The 25,603-nt window shown below is 39.2% G+C and overlaps 1 protein-coding gene across 7 annotated transcripts in view; it reads left to right on the top strand.

Annotated features, from left to right (window-relative positions):
• ARB2A (ARB2 cotranscriptional regulator A) overlaps positions 1 to 25,603 on the top strand; it is a 391,787-nt gene that overhangs the window by 255,219 nt on the left and 110,965 nt on the right. For 6 of the 7 annotated variants that reach the window (XM_061152012.1, XM_061152013.1, XM_061152008.1 and 3 more), the window contains 2 exons: positions 1,514 to 1,630; positions 7,680 to 7,764. In XM_061152012.1, coding sequence (XP_061007995.1) covers positions 1,514 to 1,630; positions 7,680 to 7,764 — 202 coding nt within the window. Of the gene's footprint in view, positions 1 to 1,513; positions 1,631 to 7,679; positions 7,765 to 15,375; positions 22,973 to 25,603 lie in introns of those variants that run through there. The other variant, XM_061152009.1, reaches the window with a different exon arrangement.

The raw sequence follows: 25,603 nt of genomic DNA, 5'->3' as shown, positions 1-25,603 counted from the left end.
AATAAGGACATATCAGTTCTTTGTGAGCCAGAGAGATTCACTGTTGTGGAACTGAGGTTTTATTATCTGATGTTGGTTTAAATTTCTGTATTCTAGTGCCACTGTGAGAATCTTATTTTTAAAATAAAATCTAGAAGCAGGTAGCACACTATTTAACAGTGAATATCAAGTCCTGAATTGGAGTATTATTTTATGCTTTTTAAAATATTATCGGTATTGCCAGGTGAGTGTTGCAGTAATATTATCATGTTGATAACCAGCATTGATTTTAAGATTTGCACATTACATAAGCAGAAACCACAAGACACAAAGGTTTAAGGTTCAGAAATGCTGCTGAGGTAGCATTAACAGTGAATTAGATTCCCATTAGGTCCTGTTCAGTGAAAGGGGATCTGCATATGTAGAGTTTAAAGGAGTTTAAGAGAGAGAGAGAGAGAAATTTTTAATTCAAAATGCCAACAGGCATCATTTGGTATTAGAAGCATGGCTTGCACTGTTTTCTGTGTGAGCTTTCATCACCGTTCAGAATTCTTCCTTTTTTAATGCAGTAATTTATTTTTGATAGACAATAAATTAATAGCACATGATAGAGAAATTGCTCTTTTTTTAGAGGGAGAAAAGACATTTGATGCAAAGGAAGAGTGAGAGCATGGCTATGAAATTTGAGGCTATTAGATACTGTATTGTAACTAATTTTTTATTAAGCTTTCTTATGTTTGTTGTGTCAAATTAGACTTACTAGTGTTAGCTGAGTTAGAATGTTTTTGATTCTTTTAATCTAGAACTATTATTAAATATTTCTCAGGTATTTTTTATCTTGCAGACCTCTGATGAATTATTCCATTTCTTCAAACCAAGTGGCTCTTTTTAAAGCTTTAGAACCATTTAGTTTTATGGAAACAACATTCTATAAGAAGAAGTTAAAGTATAATCATTTTTCTGCATAAAGAAACACATTAGAAAACAAAATGACATTGATAATATGAAGAGGAAGATCTTTGTGGGCATTCAAAACACCAAGGAATTTTGAGGCCACGGTGAAGAGCTGGGTAGTTAAGATGGAGAAATCAAAGCAAGATATCTTTCTTTACTAACGTACCATCTCCTGAAAATTAGCAGAAGTTAGTCCTGAGTTGCTGAGAGTGAACCCCTGGTACTGATTTCCCTGAAGCACAGAAATAGGAAGTGGTGGAAGAAACTTGTAATGGAAGCCCTCAGGGATTCCTCCCGGTTTCCCCTGTGATCCCTTTAATCCTTGAATTGTCAAACCACATGGAAAATAATAGAGCTGCGTAGTTCTAAGTCTTAAGTGGTATTATCTTTAAAAAAATATATATTACGTCTTTTCACATCTCTGAACAAGAATAGGGCATGTGTTCAGCGTAGAAAAGTGTAGCTTTGAGCAAGAAATGCATATTGCTTTTTCATTTTTAATATTATTACCTATGACTAAGTTTGTACCCAGTAGGAAAAACAATTATGGGCAATATTTTATTTTCCTTTTTAAAAACAGATGATTCAGCGAGAAGCAGATGTGAAAAGTAAGGTGGCTGCTGTGGCGTTGACAGACTCTGTCCACAACGTGTGGCATCAAGAAGCTGGCAAAACGATTCGAGAATGGATGAGAGAGGTGAGATGATTTTTTTGTTTGTTTTTTTCAGTGCTAAGATGAATGAGTGTGAGCCTTTTATATCTGGAGCCCCCACCAACTTATATCACCTCCCACCCCCAAGCTCCCTTTCTGGAGGCAGAACATTTAGAGGGAATAGAGAAAACCAGACATGGTTGAAATAATAATAGAAAACCCTTCGGAAAAATGATTGCTTTTTTGGGAGCCCTTGCCCTCCCCACCCCCCCGTTTTTTTGTTTTTTTTTTTTTGCTTTCTATGGACTATATGTATGCATATAACAGATAGTAGGAACTTTGGCTGAATATGGTCATGATCTGTTAGGTTATTATTCCCCGATATTTATTTTTCCCACCAGCTATTTATCATTGATACTGTTTTAATTATAAGAAAGAAGTGGTCAGTGTATGCCTCTCTTAAATGAATGGCTCACTGCTGCCAGTAGGGGGAGAAGAAGTAAAAAGCTGAAATAGTGCTTTGCAGACCCTTGAGCTAGGAGAAACCCATGGTCCACCTTAGGCTAAGAAAGCTTTTCATACTTCCAAAGGGCTTGTGAATCTGAGAGTGTACAAGAACTCATTCCGCGTGGCTCAGACAGTAAAGAATCTGCCTGCAATACAGGAGATCTGGGTTTGATCCCTGGCTTGGGAAGATCTCCTGGAGAAGGAAATGGCTACCCACTCCAGTATTCTTGCCTGGAGAATTCCTTGGACAGCCCATGGGGTTGCAAAGAGTCAGATGCGGCTGAGCGACTAACACTTTCACGCTTTCATTGAACATGCTCCCGGTTCTCAAACAGCTTTCAGCTCATCATTTCCTTGATTACTATTGCAGATATGTAGCTGAAATTTCTTTTTTATATATTTGCAGATATATAGCTGAAATTTCTTTTTTATTTATATTTACCTTCCTGATATTATAAGAAGTTAACATCAGCCATACCATGCTTTAGCAATTATTTAATCAAATCAATACATATATTTATATGAATGAACTGGTTGACCTTCCTGATTTTCTTCCAGTTTTTTTTTTTTAATAGAATACCCAGGTATTTATTCAGCTGACCTCTCACCGTAGGGACAGTGAATAACTTCTACCAGTTCTCATGGTATACTGTAAGGATCAGAAAGTTAATGTTTAAAAAGAGTTTTGAACAAACAAAGTCTGAGATATGTGATCCCTTAGTGGTGTTGCCACATCACCAGTCTCTCTTCACTGTCGTTCTTCTCCATTAGAAAAAGTGCTTTCATCATGCACGAGTCCAAAATACTTTTACTCCACCTCTCACAATAAACATATAAAGGTGGGATCTTTTTTTAATCTATTCCAACACCGGGGTGTTTTCTGACACATTGCTGATCGCATTTTCTCCTTTCACAATTTAGCTACATCCTTTATTGTCATTTCCAAGGACCTAAATTCTCTTAAGAGAAATTTTGTATGTTTTATGACAATTACTTTCTATCCATCCAAATGTATAGATAACCAGCTCCTAGTATTATATAACTAGTAAGGTTTATAAATGATCTGTTGGTACCTTTTTCCCACAACATAACCAATATAGAATTTAGTACTTACCCCAAACTAGAAACATCCCTGTTTATCATTTTTTAAATTGTAAGTTCTTCATATTCCAGGTGAGACATATAAAAAAAAATTTATCTAGATTTATTTTTTAAGTATTTCTGAGACTGGATTAGGTATCCCCTTCAAAAGTCAGAATATATTGATCTGTACATTTTTTTCATCTGACTGAAATAGGGAGTATCTGAATTCATCTTAATTTAATCAAAGAAGAGATAGAAAGTAACCAAAGGGACTTCTTACCTTGGGCTCCAGGCCTGTAAGGCTGAGTGGGCAAAGATGAGCCCACTTAGCATAAGGAGGACATCATGCTAAGTGAAATAAGCTAGACACAGAAGGAAAAGTACTACATGGTCTGACTTACATGTGGAATCTAAGAGTCAAATGCACAGAAGCAGAGAATAGGATCGTGGTTCCTGATGTCAGGCAGGTGGAAACAGGGAGATGTTGGTCAAGGATTGCAGGGGTATAGAAGGCACAAGTCTAGACTCCTAATATACAGCATGATGACTGTATTTCATAATACTATTTTGAACACTGGAAATTTGCTAAAAGGATAGATTTCAGGTTCTCTCACCACACACACTGAAAAATGCTAGCTGTGTGAACGAGAACATGTTAATTGGCTTGACTGCAGTTATCATTTCACTGTGTGTATGTGTATTAAATCATCATGTTACACAACTTAAATATATAGTTTTTATTACAAAAAAAAAAGGCTGAGTGGGTGAATGTCATTTCCTGACATATCCCTGGTCTCTGAAAGTCTGCTGCCAAGCCAGATGTGTGCTTCTACGTAGTAATCATGATCCCTCACCCATCACCATTCAGTTCTGAGCATCTGTCCTGGAAATACAACCTGGTCAATAATAGTTGTTATCTAAGGACACAACACCTTGCATATTAAAGATCAACCTATAGACATTGATGATTTTCAACTCATAACAATGAGTAAAAATCTACACTCAACCAGAGAAACAAGCATCTCCAAATACTTCCAAATACTTTGCACAGGAATACCTACTGCCTGCTTCTCTCTTTAAACTTCATACATTAAGGTATAACCTTTTTATGAAAACTTTTCATTCACTTCATATCTGCACTGAAATATTGTCAGCCCTTGATTTAGATGTCAGTGTCACTGAGCACTGTGACCTAATAGGCACTTCTAAGTTTTTATTAATAACCACAAATTTTTGGATTTCACAAAGAAGACAGCGTACAGCCACAAAAACCTGTAAAGTCATTATTTCACAGTAAAAGACTTTTAAATGGAAAATGCTTAACTTGAGGACATCACTATATTGCCTCTTTTTTCTCTTTATCCCTCAGACCCAGAGAAACTGTAGTTACAGGATCCATCTCAGTCTGCTGGCTCTGGCCAGAGGCTTCTTTCTCTCTGCTTGTTGGTTGGAATGGGGCCAGGCTGCATCTGAGGCTCAAGCTGGCTCTGTTGGTCTCTCTAGTCCAGCATGTCTTGTTGTCCACTCAGGACAACTGAGAATAAGATGGCTGGGGTCTGGGAACACCTCCAGCATGATTTGAGTAGGGCTTTCCTGATGGGCTACTTCTATCATCATCCAAGACACTTCACTAGTGTTCATCTCAACTGAAGAACTGGGACAGGATGCAAACGGAGCACTGAGAAGTGGGGTAGAATGAGCATTAGAAAAGCAGTGAAGAGAAACACGTCTCAGAATAGAGAATTACATTTGATAAGATGGAATTTCAGATTGAGTTCTTATGTCATGGTGTATGTCTTTCCCATGTTTCCTTCCCTTCATATACTTCCGAGTTTGTTTACATTATTTTATTTCATTATGCTCTGTCATATGGCAAACATATTTTTAGCTGGTTTTGTCCTTTTCTCTGTATGCTTTTGCCAGTGGTATAAAAATGTCACACAAACATGAACACACCACGCTTGTATGTCAACTTATGGTATCAAACCTTTACAATCCTGTACCAGTACTTTGTCATTGCAAAGAACTTTTGGACATATTTACTTTAACTGTAGGGTGTTTATTTTCTATCCTGATTTTATGAGAAATCAAAACCTAAACATTTGACTAGATAAAAACTGAAATTTCAGAATCATAAAATGGTAACCTGTATTTTGCTTTAAATATTTTGAGTTTAAAGGTGACCTGGATAAAATCCATTTTGTGGATTTTAAAGTCAATGATAGCAAGTTAAAAAATGATTAATCAACTGCATACTATAATGTACCATTACTGTTATTAATACTGAAAATATCCTATAATACTTACATACATGAAGTGTAAGTGAACAGTATTAAGACTGACATATCACCTGGGTTATAGCTGACTTTCATCAGATTTGGAGGTACCTCTAGGATGAATAATAATTAAAACATATACCTAATCGCTGCCTGTCTGTCAGTAGAGCTAATTGCTGTCATTGAAAAGACTAAATTGTTTAAGAATTAAGAAAAAGAGAGGAAAGAGAAAGTCATTCTTCAATGAAGCTATCTTCCAGTATCACTTCAAGCCTATTTTTAGTACCTATAGAAGTCATGATTTTTTAATTTATTAGGGGTTGTGATGAATGATAAAACAAATCATCCATTTACATATCTTGACACTGCTTTGGAGAATACTTATTTCTTACAAGCAAGTGTCACATTGTATATAAAAGCTGGCTAATTGTGTGCTAATCTTCCGCATTATCTAGAACTCTCTGATGTGGTATTCTATCAATAGTAATATTAATTTTACTTATTTCAAATGTATGAAATATCTTCTAAGACCCTATTTCTTTTATAATTTCTTATCCCTTACATTGTATAATTTTGCATTCAGCTGCTAATTAAGATTAGGAGTGCAAATTATAGAATACATATCCACTTTAAACCATCAAGCTTTTGTAATACGTGCAAATAGTAATATTTTACCCATTTTAAGTGTAAAAAGAAAGAAAACATTTAAGAACATTACTAGATGTTGTGTTTGTTTTCATGTTTTTTTTCCCACACAGTTCAGTAGTTTCATTGATCTACTGTTTCTTAGAAAAATCTGCCATGCTTTGTGAATTTCACTTTCTAATCTCAGACAGCAACCCTTCCTTTATGTTATTCCTGCTCTCCCTGGTCCCAGAACAGTAGGGTTGCCTTGACAAATCTATTCAAAAGCCATTCCTTGGCCTTTATTGGTGGGGACTGGGGCCTTTGAAATTCTCTCCTCACTGCAACACAGCTGACATCTTCTTCCAGACAGAATGAATTAAGGAAATACAATAAGACACTTGATCTACCAGTCAAGGATCTTTCCACAGTGAGGACGGACTCCATGGTGCACAACCAGGACAGCAAACATCTAAATACACACAACACATGCTTGTTTACGAGAATAGCAATCAGCGATTTTTCCGACATGATTGATAGGATGATTTCTTTTAAAATAAAGTCTGCCTGGAAAGTCATTGTGTGTGTGTGTGTCTGTGTGTGTGTGTGTTGGAAATTTTTTAAAGCCATATAAGGTTAATCACAGTTTTTAAACCATACTTCAAATGTTGTTGTTGTCTGCGTGCGTGCTCAGTCATATCCGACTCTTTGCGACCCCGTGGGTTATAAACCACCAGACTCCTCTGTTCGTGGAATCTTCCAGGCAAAGATACTGGAGTGGATTGTCATTTCCTTCTCCAGGAATATTCCCAACCTGGAACTGAACCCATGTCTCCTGCATTTGCAGGCGGAATCTTTACCACTGTACCACCTGGGAAGCCCCCAGGCTTTAAATATACACTTAAAATGTATAGAAGGAATATAGATTATTTCCATTTCATCTAAGTTGTAAATCATCATCTTAGAGGTTTGTCTTCAATACTGAAGGTTTTGTGTCCTCAGAGCTACAGTTCACCTAACTTGTTTCTTTTGATCTGTTTGATATAGCCTTCACTGTACCAAGTTGAAATAAAAATTAAAAGATTTTATATTTATATGGGCCATTTTGAGGATTAGTTGCAAAATTTATTTCCTCTAGTATTACAGAGACAAAGAATATAGTTTTAAAATAATGCTGTTTTTTACATGTTCAAGTTAATATTTATTTTCATCTAAAAACTAAAACTAGACACCCTTTTCAATTTCCTTTAATTAAAATCCTAGACTTCTTTTATAAGTATATTGCATGATGGTTCACAGAAGGTTACATGTCTTCTTAATATCAGGACAGATAATTTGCTAAATTGTAGAAGATAAACTTTTTTCCACTTTTTTTGAAAAAAGTTTAATTACTGACTGCTTACATAAGAGGATTTCTTATAGTATATAAAGGTAGAGTTGACTGTATTGATTGTTGATTGTATTGGACACAATCAATTGTTGATTGTATTGGATAGTTTGTATCCAATTGTTGATTGTATTGGATAGATTAATCTCTATAGCCTAACAAGTTGGTCTTGCCTTAAATTGTGTTTCAACAGAACATTGTCTCTATTACATTGCAGAACTGTTGTAATTGGGTCTCTAGCTCAGAACCCTTAGACACGTCAGTGGAGTCCATGCTGCCTGACTGTCCCCGAGTCTCAGCAGGTATGTCTTTGATGAGAGATGTATAGAATGCTTTTAAGGTGAAAAAATATGCTCATGAAATGTGGTATTCTATTTTGTGAATTAAGCATGTTGTTCTGCCTTGAATCTGAATGAATTATTGGTAACAGGTGGCGTGGGGCTGACACACTACCCAGAATGCATTAAGTGGTTGAAGATGCTTACCAACAAACTCAGTGAAGAAGAATAGATGAAAACAACTTGAGAGTAATATAGACAGTTGCTGTTGAAGCCTAGGGAGACAAGATGTACAATTAAAACCTAAGTAAAACAAGGACTGGATAGCCATACAACATCTCAATAGTATTTGTCTCCGATTAATTACCAACTCAGTGATCCAGTAGGAAGTCAAGCCTATGAATTCAGAGAAGAAGATTGCTGTGGCCTAGAGTCTAGAGACATCTTTCATGTCAAAGCTTTTGGTTAGACCTTTTGTGTTAGATGGGACTTGGATCATAGGAAGACGTGCAGGCTGACACTCTGGACAGAAGAAAACACCAATGAAGGAGGAAGGGCTGGATGAATCAGATGTCCGTTTCATGGGGAACTATGACCAGGCGAGACCAGCCTGTCCACTGGAAGAAAAGAGGGGGCGGGCTGAGCACCCGAGGGAGCAAGTGGGCTCCACACAGTTTAAGGTTGGTGTTGACTTCCAGCCTGAAAGGTTCGTGCTTCAGTCCCTCATCTCTAGGTCAGAAGAGTGACATTTCTCATTGCTTTCTGGTTTGGGCTTTTGCAGTTTTTATGATAAACACAAAGTGAGAGGTAGTGTCTGATTATGATACAGAACAGAAATGGGTTTGCTGGTCATAGGTGCCAGAGAATGAGCAGAAGTTTTGAACATGTTATTCATTCGCTTAGTCGTGTCCGACTCTTTGCAGCCCCATGAACTACAGCACACCAGGCTTCCCTGTCCTTCACTGTCTCCTGGAGTTAGCTCAAAATGATGTCCATTGAGTCAGTGATGCTGTCTAACCATCTAATCCTCTGCCGGCCTCTTCTCCTCTTGAACTGCTCTGTTTAACAACCATAGGAGATAGCTAATCGCAAAGTACTTAAAGTTGCATACATGTTTATGTATTTGAAGGAAATCATTTGGAGAACAGTTCAGTTACTAGGTAAAGAACTCTTATGATAACTAAATTTTACCATCATTAATACCTAAAGTTGAACTGAGCTTCACTATTATTATAACTAAACTTTCCAGGTATATCATTCAGGGTTCAGTGAGAGAAACAGACTAGTAGGAGATATATATGCCACAGGGTGTGTGTGTGTGTGTGTGTGTGCACGTGTGCATTAATTACAATATATTCTCTTTATTATCAGTGGTTATATTTTGTGAAGTCTCTGAGAACACTGAATCAGTGAATACTGAATCATTACTCCTAAGGAAAATGCAGGATTAGGTTTGGAAGCTTCTGGTCACAACATTTTCATCAACCAGTCAATGTATATAACTTTTGTTTTATGAGTGTTTCTGTTTGAAGATGCCTTATTTAATATATAGTTGACTCACTAACATTGAACTCACAGTCCACAGCACTAACTCGTGCCTGAATAGGACTTACTTTCTGCATAAGATGCATCATTATCTTAACACTTCAGCATGTACTTGGACACCATTTCAGAGAACAAAATCATCAACAAAAGCACAGCAATGTGAAAAACAGGACGCTAAGTAGTCTACAAAAAGGATAATTGTTTATAGTACAAAACTGGATCAAGAATTCAAAGCATGACCTTGTTTGACCTTAGTTAGGAATATGCCTGTTGAGCAACTCAAATTGTTTTTTTACCATTTTCCACCTGTGCATGTCCACAAATAACAAAACACCATGAGTACTGATTACAAATAAATGTTAATTAGTAGGTGAATTCAGAAATACGGAATCCATAAATAATGAGGATAGACTGTAGACAGTAAAGGATTTGTTACAGAGATTTGACCTAGGACTGGATCAGATTTGATTGAGCAGTATCTATCAGAATGTCACCTTTACTTGTGATGCTAGAGCTGAGTCTACAGAGCAGACAGCTGTTAAAGGAAGATGTTATATAAAGGGGTGAAGAGCAGGATGAGCTGGAACCCATAACCCTGAGCTGGAGCCCACGAGGATGGACTTCGATCCATGCCAGTTCTTGTCCATGTCCGTGTCCTTGGTGGCATAGCTTCCTGAAGAGGCCAGTGCCCTTTGTCATGAAGCTAATCACCGAGTGAGCCAGCAGATAAACAGTGTGTGTCAGCTTGAAATGGCTGCTGCTTCACTTTAACCCCCCAGATTTCCGACAGAAGTCTCCCTTTGTACCAGCCTAAACAGAGATGTACAGTTTGAAAAGGAATTCTGGGAATCATAGCTCAACCTAGCCAAAGTACCTCACTGCAGAACCTCCACAGTGCACCCCTTGGCACTCATATACATCTCCTTAAACCAGACACTCTCCAAACGAAGACATTAAAGCAGTTTTGCTTCCACCTAACGTGATATAACTACCCTATGTACAACTGAATACGTGCTAAAAGAGAGGATACAAAGCCCTTTTTTTGTCCTTGAATGACGTTCATTCTTCTCATCTTTGATATCCTGTAATTTAATACTGAGAGATAAAGCTAATTACTATTGACACATCTTACATGAGATGATAAGGAATAAGGCAGAAGAAAACAAAAAATATTTCCTATATATATTCACATCAAAATAGGGAGGAAATGCTCATAACCATTACCTTCTTCATTTTTTTGCAACTGGTCATGTAGCAGGTATGTATAACTACCTTCATTCCATATTCTCTTTGCTTTTAGCAAGCACCTCAACTGGTCATGATCCCTTGCCTGATGGGATGCCCCGTATCTTCATTCCTGAAGGGTGTGAGCTATTAGCAGTCCTGCAGGAGTTACATTACTGTAGTTTTCTGTTGACATTAATCACAGACAGTGTTCAGTATTAACAGGTGTCCTGGAGGATTTCCTTCCTCGCAGACATACTCCTATTTACTGCCGTTGTGTAGCAGCAACTCAGGTTTTCCTTAGTGATCAGGATTAGTGCCCCTAGCCAATATAGTAGCACTCTCCATTGCTTGTTCGTCCAGTGGTATAAGATAGCAGTTTCACTTTCAGTTCAGTGGAGTCATTGTTGTGATACCTTATGGAAGCATTCCTCCCGATGCAACCTTTAGGCCAACGGAGCCTACAGTCATGGGAATGGGAAGCAGTAGTTTTGCTAGTAGACACCAAGGGTAATGAGGAGAGAAGAGAAGCCAGCCCCAGTTCTGCTCCTCATTCCTAGATATGATATCAGAAATCTCACAGGCCCCATAACTGAGTGTTCAAAAAGTCATCCCAGCATCCTCTCCAGCCCGCTGCTTAAGGATAATGGAGAACGTGGTAAGACCCGTGACTCTTGGCAAACCTCGGGCCCTTTCTCATCCTCTTGCCTGCTCCCCCTGATGGAAGCCAGCTGCCACGTTGTGAGCGCTCACGCAGAGGCCCACATGGCACAGAATCCGTGTCTCTGGCCGAGAGCCAGCGCTGCTCTAACGTCTGCCAACAGCCACGTGAGTGACCCTGGGAGAGGATCTGAGCCTTGAGATGACACCAGCCTCAGCCAGCGCTCTCACTGTGGCCTTGTGAGAAACCCAGAGCCAGTCGTCCACCTCAGGCACCCTCAGATCCAGGCCCAGCAGACGCTGTTATCGTCATAAGCCGTGAATTTGGGGGCCACTTTGTTCTACGGCAGTAGGTAGAACAACAGGCTTATCTTCAACTCTGCTGGTCGTTCAAGCCTAAGTAGAAAGAAACCGTAACTTTTTTTGAGCCTCAAGCTTTGCTTCTCTGACATGTTAGGGTTTAAGAGCAGCTCTTTCAAAAAAGACACTCTAAAGCTCTGTGAAGACAATTCATTCCAACCCCTGCTCCTCCACTACCTCATTAGACTTTGCTGTACAGTTTACCAGAGACAGATATCCTCTTTATCACGCCCATTGGATCTTATACTAAGTTGTCAGCTCTTGTCTGAGCTTATACTTAAGCTTATACTATTCAGCTCTTCTCTGATCAAATTTTTCTTAGAACAGAGCTTGCTGCTTTCCATAACCTTCTATTTCTTGTGGGTTTTTATTCCAACAAATGTGACTTAAATCAGAAGGCGATTTCACATGCATTCCACAGCATTTACAGTTATCGCCCACTTTCTGAAAGCTTCCTTTATGCTTCTTCACTTATACAAAAGACCTGCGTTAGTACCTGTTTTCAGTAACAGAAAGAAAGCTAAAGAGGATTTTTGCTTTCAGGAAGAAAGGCAAAAGCAAAAAATAGCATTTGTTTTCAGGGATCCATCATAGAGGCAGCAAGTACCCTGAGCTTCAAGTGTGGGACCACCACGGTCCTTCCCTGGGAACTACACTCCAAACCCCAGCATCACATTGTCATAACTCTGAACTGTGCCTGTGACCATCTGTGCCTTATCTCAAATTATTTTGGGGCACTCGTTAGCAAAATGTGCCCTAAGGGGGTCGCTGCTTCACTTTACATCATTTGTACTTACAAAAGTAAGGAGTTACGAAAGTATGAGTTACTCTACTTTCAGATAGTTGGAAGCACACGTATCCATTTATTCCTCAAATTCATTGAGCACTTATGTTCCAGGTACTGTTCTGGAAGCTGGAACATAGCAGTGTCTCCAGCTATGCAGATAGAATAATGTCCTGCTGTGTCCCTAGGACATAGCAGATAGTGTAATGAATATCTCCCCCCCCCCACCCCAAAAAGGGTTTTTAAAAAAGAACTGTTTCCAGGCCCTCTGCTGCCTTTGAACCTGGCATCAGCACTGCATGTGTGCTCAGTTGCTCAGCTGTGTCTGACTCTTTGCGACCTCAGGGACTACAGTCCACCAGGCTCCTCTGTCCATGGGATTCTCCAGACAAGAATACTAGAGGGGGTTGCAATTTCTTCCTTTAGGGATCTTCCCAACCCAGGGATTGAACCCATATCTCCTGCATTGGCAGGCGGATTCCTTACCACTGAGCAGCCTGGGAAATTCAGTTCAGTCGCTCAGCCATGTCTGACTCTTTGCGACCCCATGAACCGCAGCACGCCAGGCCTCCCTGTCCATCACCAACTCCTGGAGTCCACCCAAACCCATGTCCATCGAGTCGGTGATGCCATCCAACCATCTCATCCTCTGTCGTCCCCTTCTCTTCCTGCCCTCAATCTTTCCCAGCATCAGGGTCTTTTCCAGTGAGTCAGCTCTTTTCATCAGGTGGCCAAAGTATTGGAGTCTCAGCTTCAACATCAGTTCTTCCAATGAACACCCAGGGCTGATCTGCTTTAGGATGGACTGGTTGGATCTCCTTGAAGTCCAAGGGACTCTCAAGAGTCTTCTCCAACATCACAGTTCAAAAGCATCAATTCTTTGGTGCTCAGCTTTCTTCACAGTCCAACTCTCACATCCATACATGACCACTGGAAAAACCATAGCCTTGACTAGGTGGACCTTTGTTGGCAAAGTAATGTCTTTGCTTTTTAATATGCTGTCAAGGTTGGTTGTAACTTTCCTTCCAAGGAGTAAGGGTCTTTTAATTTCATGGCTGCAGTCACCATCTGCAGTGATTTTGGAGCCCAGAAAGTCAGCCACGTTTCCCCATCTAGAAAGACCAGGCATCAACATTAGTTTGCATCAAATGAGAGAAGAGTTAGGGCCAATACCCCCAGAATTTTCCGTACCTGTTTGGAAAAATTGAATGGGTTTTCTGTCAAGATCAGCAGTTTTACTCAAAGAATCCTTAAAAGATGTTGAACATTTTTATGACATGATAATAGTGGAATTTTAAAGATTGATTTAGTAAGTGAATAAAAGATAGGAGCAAGAAGCCAGTGGCAGTGGACTCAGCACGATGTGACTGTAAAGCCGGTGTGCACGGGTAAAGTAGTGGCAATGGGAACAGAGGGGGTAAGAGAGCGATGATTCGGGGGGAATCTGCGCTCCTTGTTGACAAACGGGTCAAATACGGAAGCTGTGGGGAGAGGGGCGACAATGATAAGCTCCAATGAAAAGTAACTGGGATAATGAAAATGTCACTACCAGAAGCATCAGGGAGCTTGAGGGAGAAATCAGTTATGGACAAGAAATGATGAAATTGCCTTATGACCTACTTAATTGAAGTAATGATAGTGGAGGTGATGACAGGAAATTCAACTAGAAATGGCAAATGTTGTTTAAGCACCTTTGAAACACTTGAAACTCTGATTAATAATCCTGTTACTGTAATGGTAAGATTATTTGAAGTTTTCAATGTGTACTGACCACAAGTTAATGATGGATGTCCAGACTATCCATTCAATTCAGTGAAGCCTTTTTTCCCCCCAGATTTCTAACTTACGAAGTTTTATAGCAATATGCTTTTCATCTTTTGGCTAGAAGTTTCATGGTCAAAGCAATGAAATTACCTGTAAAAATACGTACTCATCTAATACTGTATTTTTTCCTTTATTACCAAATATGTTTCCCTTTACCCAAAAAATAGACTTAATGCTCATAATAGCTCCATTTTATGAATGTTGTTTACCTATGCATATATATTTTAAAAACAGGTACAGTAAAATTTTTTAATTGTACTTAAAATATCACTGATAATTATTTTCAGTACAGTCATATTGTTTTTATTTTCCTTTGGAAAGCAAATGTGCTTGACAACTCTACACTTAAGAATTGACAGTAGTATATCTTATACTTAAAGTGAAGTCTAACTTTTCAGTTATTATAACATATAGTGAATGGTGGATATTTGAGGGATCTTGAATATGTACCAAGTGACTGGTTCCCTCACTTTTTTATATTACTAGTATTTCTTACTGGTAAAAATGAGCCCATTGGAAACATTGTTATTCAAAGAAACAAATTGTTTATAGGACATATGTTTATTGTATAGCCCACATTTTGGTTGTTTACGTTTGTTATAAAATGACAGCAGCAAATATCTGCCTTAATTATCATGTATAAATATTATGAAATGTTACAACAACAATTTTTTAATATCTGCAAGGATAGTTTAAGCTCTTTAAGAGGAAGGTACTGTGAAAATATAATATAGGTATATATTTTCATTAGTCACTTCAGAATTCAAGGTTGTCATTTGTTTAAAAAACAATTGATTATTTTATTCCTGTAGGAATGGAGAAAGCATTTGCAGAAATATTTTCCCTTTCATTCTCCTGTCTTCATTCTTATTTTTAAGCAACAAATAACTTAGTTATTCATGTTTTCCTGTGTTCTCTGTGATATTGATAAGGGTCACGAAACCATAGTCACAGAAAGATAGAAAATATAATGAAGCAATCAAAAGGAAGACTAATAGTCAAAAAGACAAATATTCAGTAGAACACAGAAATCAGGAAACAAAAAGCTAAAAGAAACTAGGGTAGCAGTAAAAGATGAAATTAGAAATGATCTTATATGGTGTGTTGATTGCCAAAAATAGCTAGTATAATTTTTGACTATGCATGAGGAGACATTCTTCCAGGTGAAAGGACAGCAAAGCAGAAATGTTTGAAAGCAGACCAGGTTTCAGAGCACGGTATCTCCTGACTTCTTACAGGTCTAGACACAGCTTGCTTCAGCTGGCCCACGACTGACAGGCCACTCTTTGCCAGGTGGTTCTAACTGGACCTCAGCATAAGAAAACACTGCTGCCAAGCCTGCACACTCTCAGCTCCCTCTGAGAGTGCTCCCCTCCTGCCTCTGTGGGTGCCTGCTTTCTGTCCCCACGCATTCATTCATCAAGAATTCACCACGGACCAAGCATTGCTCCAGGCGCCAGGACACAGCAGTGAGTTACAGTAGATGATAGTCCTGACATGGAGCTTACGTTCTAGTAGCGAAGAAAAACAGTAACAAAAGGACAAAGAAAGAGAGTATGTATATTAGATGGGCTTCCCAGGTGGCGCAATGGTGAACAATCTGCCTGCCAGTGCAGGAGACACACGTTCCATCCCTGGGTCGGGAAGATCCCCTGGAGAAGGGAATGACAACACACTCCAGTATTTTTGCGTGGAGAATTCCACGGACAGAGGAGCCTGGCGGGCTGCAGTCCATGGGGTCACGAAGAGTTGGACACAGCTGAGTGACTGAGCACACACGTATATGTTAGATGGTGGTCATTGGTAGGAGGAATAGAAAACAAGATGAAAAGACCTGCGGTGTATGTACATGGAGGGGAAGATTTGAATTGTTAGGAAGGTGGCGAGGGATGGCCTCTTTGAGAAGATGACACTTCCAGAACCTTCTTTCCAGTCCTAATCTTCTGCCTTTCCTCTCTGATACAGACAGTGCATATTTTCCTGTCTATTTAATAACTTTAGAGATCCTTTCCCTAGATTTTGGGATATCTACCGAGCTAATGAAATCATTGAAATCATTGCTCGTATACCCTCACGGCAGTCTCTTGCTCTGAGTTCTTGAAAACCTGACATTCTCATCAGGTCCCTTTATCAGTCTTCTGAGGTTTATGGTAACCATAAAGCACAGTTATCAGAAAGTTATTAAAGTTATCCCACTCTGCCTTAAGCAATGCATACAGAAAGGTGTCACATCTGTATGGCATTCTGGGGGTTGACAGACAGTGGTCACCCTCCTGACTGAGCTCACACCTGAAGGGTGAAAGGATCAGTATTTCCATGTACCTGTGAGCCTTTTGTGCCAGGCACACAGAATGGAAAGCTTTTACCACCCACCATTAAGGAAATACCTGAACCCAGATTCATTAAAACTGTATGGTGTAGATGTCTGATTCTTGTCCATATATTCCCTCCGCAAACTTGTATCCATCTCATTTGTTCTCACCCATGTCATGGCTTGAGATAGCCTTTATTTATTATTTCAGCTTACTTAGAACAGTAGATATAAACCTAAGTACCTCAAAATTTAGAAAGGTAACAGTATATAAATGGTAAAAAAGGAAGAAGTAAAGGGTGAGGGGGAAAGAACCATAGTGGATGTCTTAAGAGATTAGAATTAAGCTTGAAGACTTACTGTATTTAGATGATCCTGTCTCATTCTAGATGTTGAAGGGGACCATTAAATAACATGTTACCCGTCAAACCCCATTTCCCTGCTGGAACAGGGCATAGAAGATTAGCAATTTCTAGGCGAATTTGAACTGTAGAAAACCTGCTAATGAAACCCCAATATTTCTTTGCTTAGATGATCCAGACTATTTACACTGACTTAAATTACTGAATATTTGCTAAATATTCACTTCACTTTATTGCCGAAAATATGTGTTGAGGAAATGACACTAAGGAGTTCTGTCTTTTCTTTGTTAGTGACTAATCACTTCCTTCTAAAGATAGCAATGAAAAGTCAACCGTAATTGCTTCTAGAATGTGGTATCATTCCGAATGTGTAGATGCACTGAGTTGTCTAATATGTTTTTAGACATAGCTCAAATTAAGTAGGTTTTTGAAAAATCTATACTTTGTCTTGTAAACTGCCTTTAAAATTCGAGACATACTAGTACATATGATACTGTTCCACTTTTGACTACTTGTACTGCTCAAGAATTTTAGCACTCTGCTTCCTTCCATTCAAAGGCTATACATTCTAATTCTTTAAGTGATGTTTTCATTAACTAAATAGCACTTTTCAGGCAGTTTTTGTTCTTTACTGTGGAATTTGCCTTATAGCTGTTATTCATAGGTTGGTTTCCTTATTCATTGTTCTATGCTACCTTATAATTATTAGTTAATATTAGGGATGAGTGTTCTAAAAGTTGACCCTAGAAGTTCTTGTGTTTTCAGTGAATCATTCATTGTAATTAGCTGAAATCTGGAACTTTGGGAAAATAACTGATTAGTGAATCATTTTAAATAATACAAATAAATGTATAAATATATATATGCACACTTAATCAGGTCCAGTATTATCCTGTGACTTTGGCTTTTTCAGTTTTCAAGTAATCACAGTGAATATAAGTAGTTTCACTCCAGAAATCTCACTTTAAAAAAAAAATTAAAAATAGCCACCATTTTTTTTTACAGCTTTCTGACCCAATTTGTGAAAAATTCATCAAAGAATCTGGCAGTAAAGGTGACAAGTCTCCTTTTACTGAGCTAACTTTTCCCTTAAAAGATAAAAAGATTTTAACTAATTATTTTGGAATGCTTGTGGATAAATAACCAAATAATATGAATTTATATCTGTACTTGAAACTTGTGTAAGTTGTAAATTAATCTGTGAGAGAGAATGTTTTTACAAGTCCCTGCAACGGTGTCTCGTGGGCCTTAGTGCTATGTCCCCTAATTGCTGGAAAAGTAAGTTGGGACCAGTGATGCCTAAGACGGAAATCTTCATCCTTTTACCATGTGTTAAGCATTGATGTCCCCTGCATGGCTGTCTGTGTTTCTCTTGTCCTCTTTTTCTCCTCCCCTCTGTCATCTGTCTGAGTCACTGCTCTGCATGGTCACGCTGGGTCTGCATATCACCTCAAACTCTTTCTCTGTCGTCTGGTTTAGTCCCCGTGGGTGTCTCTTACAATTTCTGTCTTCTGTGTCTTCCTGGCTTCAGTCTCCCCCACCCAGAGACTCTTTTTCCTCAGCCTGTGGAATCTCATCTGGCCCAGCCCACCATCTCTGCCCTTCCCTTCCTGACCTGAGTGTTTTCCCCAGGTCCACTGCCCTTCACCTTCTCTTTGACCAACCATGCGATAAGGCCCTCCCAACTCCACCCTTCCTGCCTGCCTGCTCTGTCTTGTCACAGACAGACATCAAGTCACCAGCAGTAAATCTGTCTACTGGCAGAAATACACCCCCCACCAAACATACCCCTTCAGAGAAACTACATTGCTTTCTAGTAGTGTGATTCAGAACTTCAAAATTAAATGTTCTTTGTTACTGAAAAGAAAATTCAAAGTGAATGTTAGGCACCAGAGATAGGTCAAAAAAACCTAAGATGTTCTATGTTATCAGCACTTTAAATCAGGGCTATTTTTTTTTATGTTTTTGTTTCATCATAGTTCTTAAACTATAGTCCTTCTTTAAAGGAAAATAGTCCTGTTTAATGAAAAATCTTTGAAAGATAATTTGATCAGTGACTCCAGATTTAGGTATTAATACTGATTTAACTGATATATGATATCTAAATATTCTTTGAGAATTGGCTGTAATATTTCCACCCTTATTATCTCTATCGTAATGTCCCCTTCAACCATACATATTTCACCCCAAGTATTTAATATGTTCTACCAATTGAGACATCATGTACCAGCTAGTTTATACATGTTTTGAATAATCTTACGGTACAACCCTTGACAAAATTCAGTTGTTTTATATGATTTCTTAATTTCTAAAGTATTACAGAAGTTACTTGTTTAAAATTGAAGCAAATAAACATATACTTCATTTTAAACTTTGTTTATAGCGATGATCTTTAAAAATGAGACTTGTGTAAGAGACGATAAATTGAAATTTTCTAATAATCTTCTAAAATCAATAGTGGCTTAGAGATTCTTTTGTTTTTAGCTAGTTTCAGACATTTTAAAAGAGCAAAGGGAATTTTTTATTTTAAATAAATGGCCTTCAAAGAAATTTAGAGTCTAAATGGAACCACACCTTTCCTGCTTACTTTCTAGAAGAAACGTAATTAAATTTAAAATAAGACATTGTTAATTTAAGGCCACAGATACAAATGGTTAAACATAACCAATATGTGGGAAAGCTATTTGTGGAACTACATGATGTGTGGGTTGAATTTTATAATAAAAAGTATAGTTTTCCATAACCATTGTAGTTTAGATTTTTACAGCACTTCTCTTTTGAAGTATTAATCCCTCAGCATTATTTGGTTTTGCTTTTCTTCAGAAATAATATCAAGCATGCAAAATCAACAGAGGCAACAAAACTTAAATTTTAGAAAAGCCAAACTTAATTTTTTTTACCAATTAGTTATTGATTTAATTATTTCCCCCTAAAATTAGAGCCTAATTCCATGTCTTACTTCAACTATGAGTTATTCTTGCTTCTCTTGGGGTAAGAAACTAACTGTAAATATTCACTCCTTAATTCTGCAAAGATTTTTTGAGCACTTAATGGGTACTCGGCACTAGTCTAGACTCTAAAGATCGCTGCATATGATTCTTGTCCCTCAAGGAACTCATAGACTCCTAGAAAAAAAAGCCTTTTGCTTACTTCAGGGATTCTTTTTGTTCCTAATCAGAAGTTGATCGTGGAAATATGTGAGGTGGAGAGGAAGGTTAAGGACTTAGGAACTCCTTCAGGAACCCAAGAGTAGATCTTAGTTCCATGACACCCTCCTTTATTAAATGGTAAGCCCACAAGTATTTAAGACCCACAGCATCTTTTCCAAGTGTCTGTCTTCCTTCCCTGCTGTTATGAGACCCTGACTTTGGCTCTGTGTTTCAAATGGGTGTGTTATTTGTCATTTCAAAATTCTTTAGTGGTGGTGTCAGTATTTATGAAGAAGAGCTTTGGATTTAACATGTATGTGAGAAATTTGTATTCTCCCAGATGTGTGGAGAATTAATTCTATTTCATGGCCAGATGAAGATCTACAGTCATACTGTCTATAAAGTGAAGATCATACTAGTACAGTCTTATCAGGTTATGGCCAGAATTAAGTAAAATAATCTTTCCAGGACTGTTCAAATAGTACCTGACACGTAGTCACGACTCAATGAATGCATGGTGTCCTCACTTTGCGTGGTTCAAATACACACAAATTTCAGTTACCATAGTTTAGTGAAATAACACCAAACCCCCAAAATAAGGTTCAGAATTTCACTTACCATAATCTATTAACTATTAATAACTGCATTAAGTACAAATATAGATGCAAATAACAGATGCACATCATGGTCCATTCCCAATCGTATCACTTTTTAAAGAAAAATCCGTCACTGACTGAGCACTGCATATCTGTTATTCAGTTCATACACAGTAGCACTCTCTGTATTTACAAAAACGGATGGTCAGAAGAGAGATCTGGCCAACGGAGATGAAAGTGAAGCAAAGACATAAAATGCTGGAAGTGCAATTGGAAAGCACTGTAACGAAAAGATGAAGATGTCCCAGAGGAAGTGATACTGGCAGAGAAACACTTCACATCAAATGAACCCTTAGAGATATTTCATGACATTGGAAGAGTGAAGGATCAAATGTTGGAAGCTGCTCCACACTCGGAGTGTGACAGTTCGCCAAGGCACAGAAAAGATTTGCTTGAACTGTATAAGTTAGGTGACAAGGAAAAAAGCACTATTCAGACTTACAAACTACTCTTAGTAAGTTTTTTTGCAAAGGAATAAAGTGTCTTAATTGTCAGTGTTTTAATGTTTTTGAGATGCAGTGTATTAAGTACAATGTCTTACTCTTTTTTTTTTATTCCCCTACCCTATTGATTTTTAGCTGACAGGAAGAGGATTTTTAGTGTTATGACAAAAAAAAAAAAAAAAAATTCAAAGATTATGGAACAATCACAGTTTTGTTTTGTTTTGTTTTGTTTTTCATTGATTATTGTGATCACTTTGCCTGGTTTCAGAGGATTTTTAGTGTTATGACAAAAAAAGCATTCAAAGATTATGAAACAACTACAGGTTTTTTTTTTTCCATTGGTGATTATCACTTTGCCTGGTTTCAGAGGAATTTTAGTGTTATGACAAAAAAAAAATTCAAAGATTATGGAACAACCACAGTTTTTTTGTTTTCATTGATTATTATGATCACTTTGCCTGGTTTCAGCTTGTCTGGTCCTCTGTGTAGTCCCACAGTACTGTGCAAAAGCAAGAACTTCCTATTGTTATTAGAAATGATTTTATCCAACAATTAAGTACAGTAGTTTTAGAAAAGTTGTTCTTTACTCTCCAGTATTTGAGAATCAAAGCTTTCTGTCATTTCTCTTCTGCTCCCGTCCTTCTGTTTCCTAGATTATCTAAGTCCTGACTCTGGTCATGTTTCACCATGACTCTCAAAACTTCCCAGCACATCCTATACACAACTACATCTTTAAACGCCTCCATTTTCCGACTCTTCAGCATCCTCCCTATTTCTTCACTCTTCTAATCTCTTTCCATTTCACGCTGACCTTTCCCTTTCCTCTCCTCCCCGCTAGGCACTGTATTCTGTGGCTCCCCTGAAAGCCGTCGGCTCTTTAACACACTGCCCTCCTTTCAGACCACGGCCGCCCCGTCTGTGCTGTGCTTCGTCGCTCAGTCGTGTCCGACTCCTTGCGACCCCATGGACTGTAGCCCGCCAGGCTTCTCTATCCATGGGATGCTCCAGGCAAGAATACTGGAGTGGGGTGCCATTTCCTTCTCCAGGGGATCTTCCCCACCCAGGAATCGAACCCGGGTCTCCTGCATTGCAGGCAGGCTCTTTACCGATTGAGCTACTAGGTAAGCCCTGCCCTAGAACATATCCTTATGAGAAGCGTCTGTAAATTCATTGGTTTCTTCTTTGTGCTTCATCTGCGTTTGTGTCAATCATGAAAGACAAAAGTCTTTCTTGAATTTACATTATTACAAGAAATTCTACCGTTCTGTTTGGTTTCTTAGGGAGATTTCAGGGACATTCACAGAGAGGCCCTGAGCTTACGATGGTAATGGCACCAAAGTCAATCAATTTGGAATCTCCTTAAGAAAAAAGAAATTTTCGCAGCACGTGAAAGAGTTGAGTCCTGTAAACAAATTCCCTTCTACTTCTCACTCACTCCTCTGAGCCCATGTCACAACCTGAATTACTGGTTTCGTTGTTCATAAGCCATCATTTGTTAGGTGTATTTTGCTGTGCAGTGTAAGAGAACATTTATTCTCTAAACAAGTTATGTGCATGCTCAGTTGCTTCAGCTGTGTTCGACCCTTTGCGACCCCATGAACCCAGTAGGCTCCTCTGTCCATGAGATTTTCCCAACAAGAGTGCGGGAGTGAGTTGCCATGCCCTTCTCCGAGGGATCTTCCCGACTCAGGGATAGAACCCACGTCTCCTGCATCGCAGGCAGATTCTTTACCATTGAGCCACTGGGGAAGCCCTAAACCAGTTGTGTATCTCTTACTTAAAAGTGTAAGCAGAGTACAAATCTGATGCAGAAGACGGTGACTGTACCCTGACTGGAATCATCAATGTGAGACCATCCTTAAAGCCTTTCTTCTTTAACAGTGGCATGCTCAGCTGAAAAGTTTGTTTAAATCCTTCTCAGCACAACAGGAACCTGGAAACTACCTGCTTGTGACTGTCTTTGAGTGTACCTGACTCATCCGCATAATGCCCTTCGGCTCAGCCTGCTCAGCTCCGATGCTCTTCCTGCCTCCTACAGATATTTTAAATTCTTCAAGACTTCAGGTGGAGGCTACAGGGTTTTATCCTTAATACTCTTTTAGGGCACAGGAAGTCCAGAGCTCACGAGTATCACAGATCTACAGAATAAACTGGAACTTTTTTCCCCCCATGCTCTAAATCTCCTTGTAGTCTCTGACTACGTGGTTGTATCATATTTGTGTCATGAACTGTTACTTCTAGGCCGCAGTTATATCAGGACAGACTTAGTTTTTACAATAACAAAAAGAAAAGCAACAAAAGGAAGTAAAACAACAACAAGTCCTTCACCTTCATCAGAAATTAAGAAAATCAAGGAAAATCTACGGTGGCAACCCACTGCATTCTAGTTTTTCTCTAGAATCTTGTTACCCACAAGTGGCTGTACTTTCACCCTTGTTCCTGTCCTCCTTATCTCCTTTGCAAAACAGTGCTGTCATTATCCATTTTGTGAATTTATCTCATAGAGTAAATAAATGAAGTAAATAAACTTATCTCATAGAGAATAAATAATTCTTCCCAGTGACTATGTTGATGTGATTAACTTTCTCCATGTTGTTATAGCTTTGTGTTCTTTCTACGGATACCTTACCTTCACGCATCTGTTTTTCTTACCTGCCTAACTTACCTCCCATGTCTCACTTTGTCTGACATAGTTTTCTACTTGAAAATCCACATAGAGAATTGACGGGTTAGCCGCTTCAGTGTAATCTGAGGCAGTTTCAGTGAGCTAAATTGGGATGTGTGGTGGTAACTCTGTCTGTAGGGTGGCAGGCGTCTTTCCTTACTGGATGGCTGTCAGTTCTCCTGGGTTTCTGACTTTTCTTCCTACGTCCAGAGAGGGACTTCCCAGAGACGGGTCTCTGGATATTGTCTCCTGTCTTTGCCTTTTGTCTCTTTAACTAAGGGGCTTTCCAGGTGGCGCTAGTGGTCAAGAGATGCAGGGTCAATCCCTGGGTCGGGAAGATCCTCTGGAGAAGGGCATGGCAACCCACTCCAGTATTCTTGCCTGGAGAATCCCATGGACAGAGGAGCCTGGTGGGCTACAGTCCACCGGGTCGCAAGAGTCGGACACGACTGAAGCGACTTAGCACACACACACTCCCTCCTTGACTGATGTCATTTTTGGGGACCTAAACCTGCCCTTCTGCTGACAGTCCCTTCATACACTGACACCTGGTCAATGCGCAGTTATCAGGATACCTGCAGAATGGGAAGAACTATAAAACTGGCACCGTCTAGTCTGTCTGGCCCTCTCTGTCTGACCTTCTGATGTGCTCTGCTGATGTAATTACATTCAAGAAGTTTGTTTTGGAGCCTCTGGTAGAGCAGTGAAACTCCTCACATATTTTTGAGCAAAGGCCTGTCCTCTGTCTGGAGCATGAGCAGCTCTGGGGCTGATGCATTTGGAGAGATGCCCAAGCAAGGATCACCTTCCTTGTTCATAAGACAGCTGTTCAACAGGATGACGCAGGTCAAATCTAGACCTCCCTCATAGCCAGGTGCTTTGAGGCACTTAACCATCCCTGGGGTGCTGCGGATCGCTCATGTATTGGCACACATATTTGGCACATAAGTACAAAATAAATGTCCTTCGGGAGGTTCCATATTTCCTGGGTGGGAGCTAAGACAGGAAACCCCAGCTGACTTTTTAAAGCAGCCAGTGTATCTGAGTGGAAAGGTACCAAGTTCAAAGAGAGCCCTGAGCTCACTGTGGTCCTGAATGTGTGGGCAAAGTTTTCAAAGAGATGAAATGCGAACTGAGATCTACAAGGATGTACTTTATCTCCACTGTTTTTTTTGCTTCTTACCATTAATAACCTTAGCAGTTGGCTTTGGTCCCCTTAGAATAGAAGCTATTTAAGAAGGGGCTTCCCCAGTTGCTCAGTAGGTAAAGAACCCGATTGCCAACACAGGAGACCCAGGAGATGCGGGTTCAATCCCTGGGTCAGGAAGATCCCCTGGAGGAGGAAAGGGCAACCCACTCCAGTATTCTTACCTGGAAAATGCCATGGACAGAAGAGCCTGGCGGGCTACAGTCCAAAGAGGCACAAAGAGACGTGACTGAGCAGGAACATGATAAGAGGAACTTAAAGACACAAATCCTGACGCTTTGTGTATTTCTCTTAAAACTTAAATTTCTCGTCATTCCAAAGATCCTAACAATAGAAAGTGTTAACTTCTCTTTGGGCAAGTCTTTAACTATCCTGCTCTCCTGACGGTTTCTCTTCTCCTCCATTTAGATTATAAATACATGGGGCCTGGGACCATGTGTTTCCTATCCTGGCTTTATAATTCCCCATGGATAAGACTAGCCTGATTCTTACATTGTAATCTAATCACTTACTCAGAGGTCTCGGTGTTTGTTGAAGGTGATGGATTAGCCTCTCAAGCACCCCAGCCCAAACAGTGGCCGGCTGTCTTGGGCATTCCCATCATCTGCCTTCCTTGATCTCTATTTTTGTTCCAACCAAATACGCTCCTGCTTTTTTCACCTGATCACCCCCT

Source organism: Dama dama, chromosome 9 (genome assembly GCF_033118175.1).
Source record: "Dama dama isolate Ldn47 chromosome 9, ASM3311817v1, whole genome shotgun sequence".
Lineage (NCBI taxonomy): Eukaryota > Metazoa > Chordata > Mammalia > Artiodactyla > Cervidae > Dama > Dama dama.
This window is presented reverse-complemented; position numbering and strand designations above follow the sequence as displayed.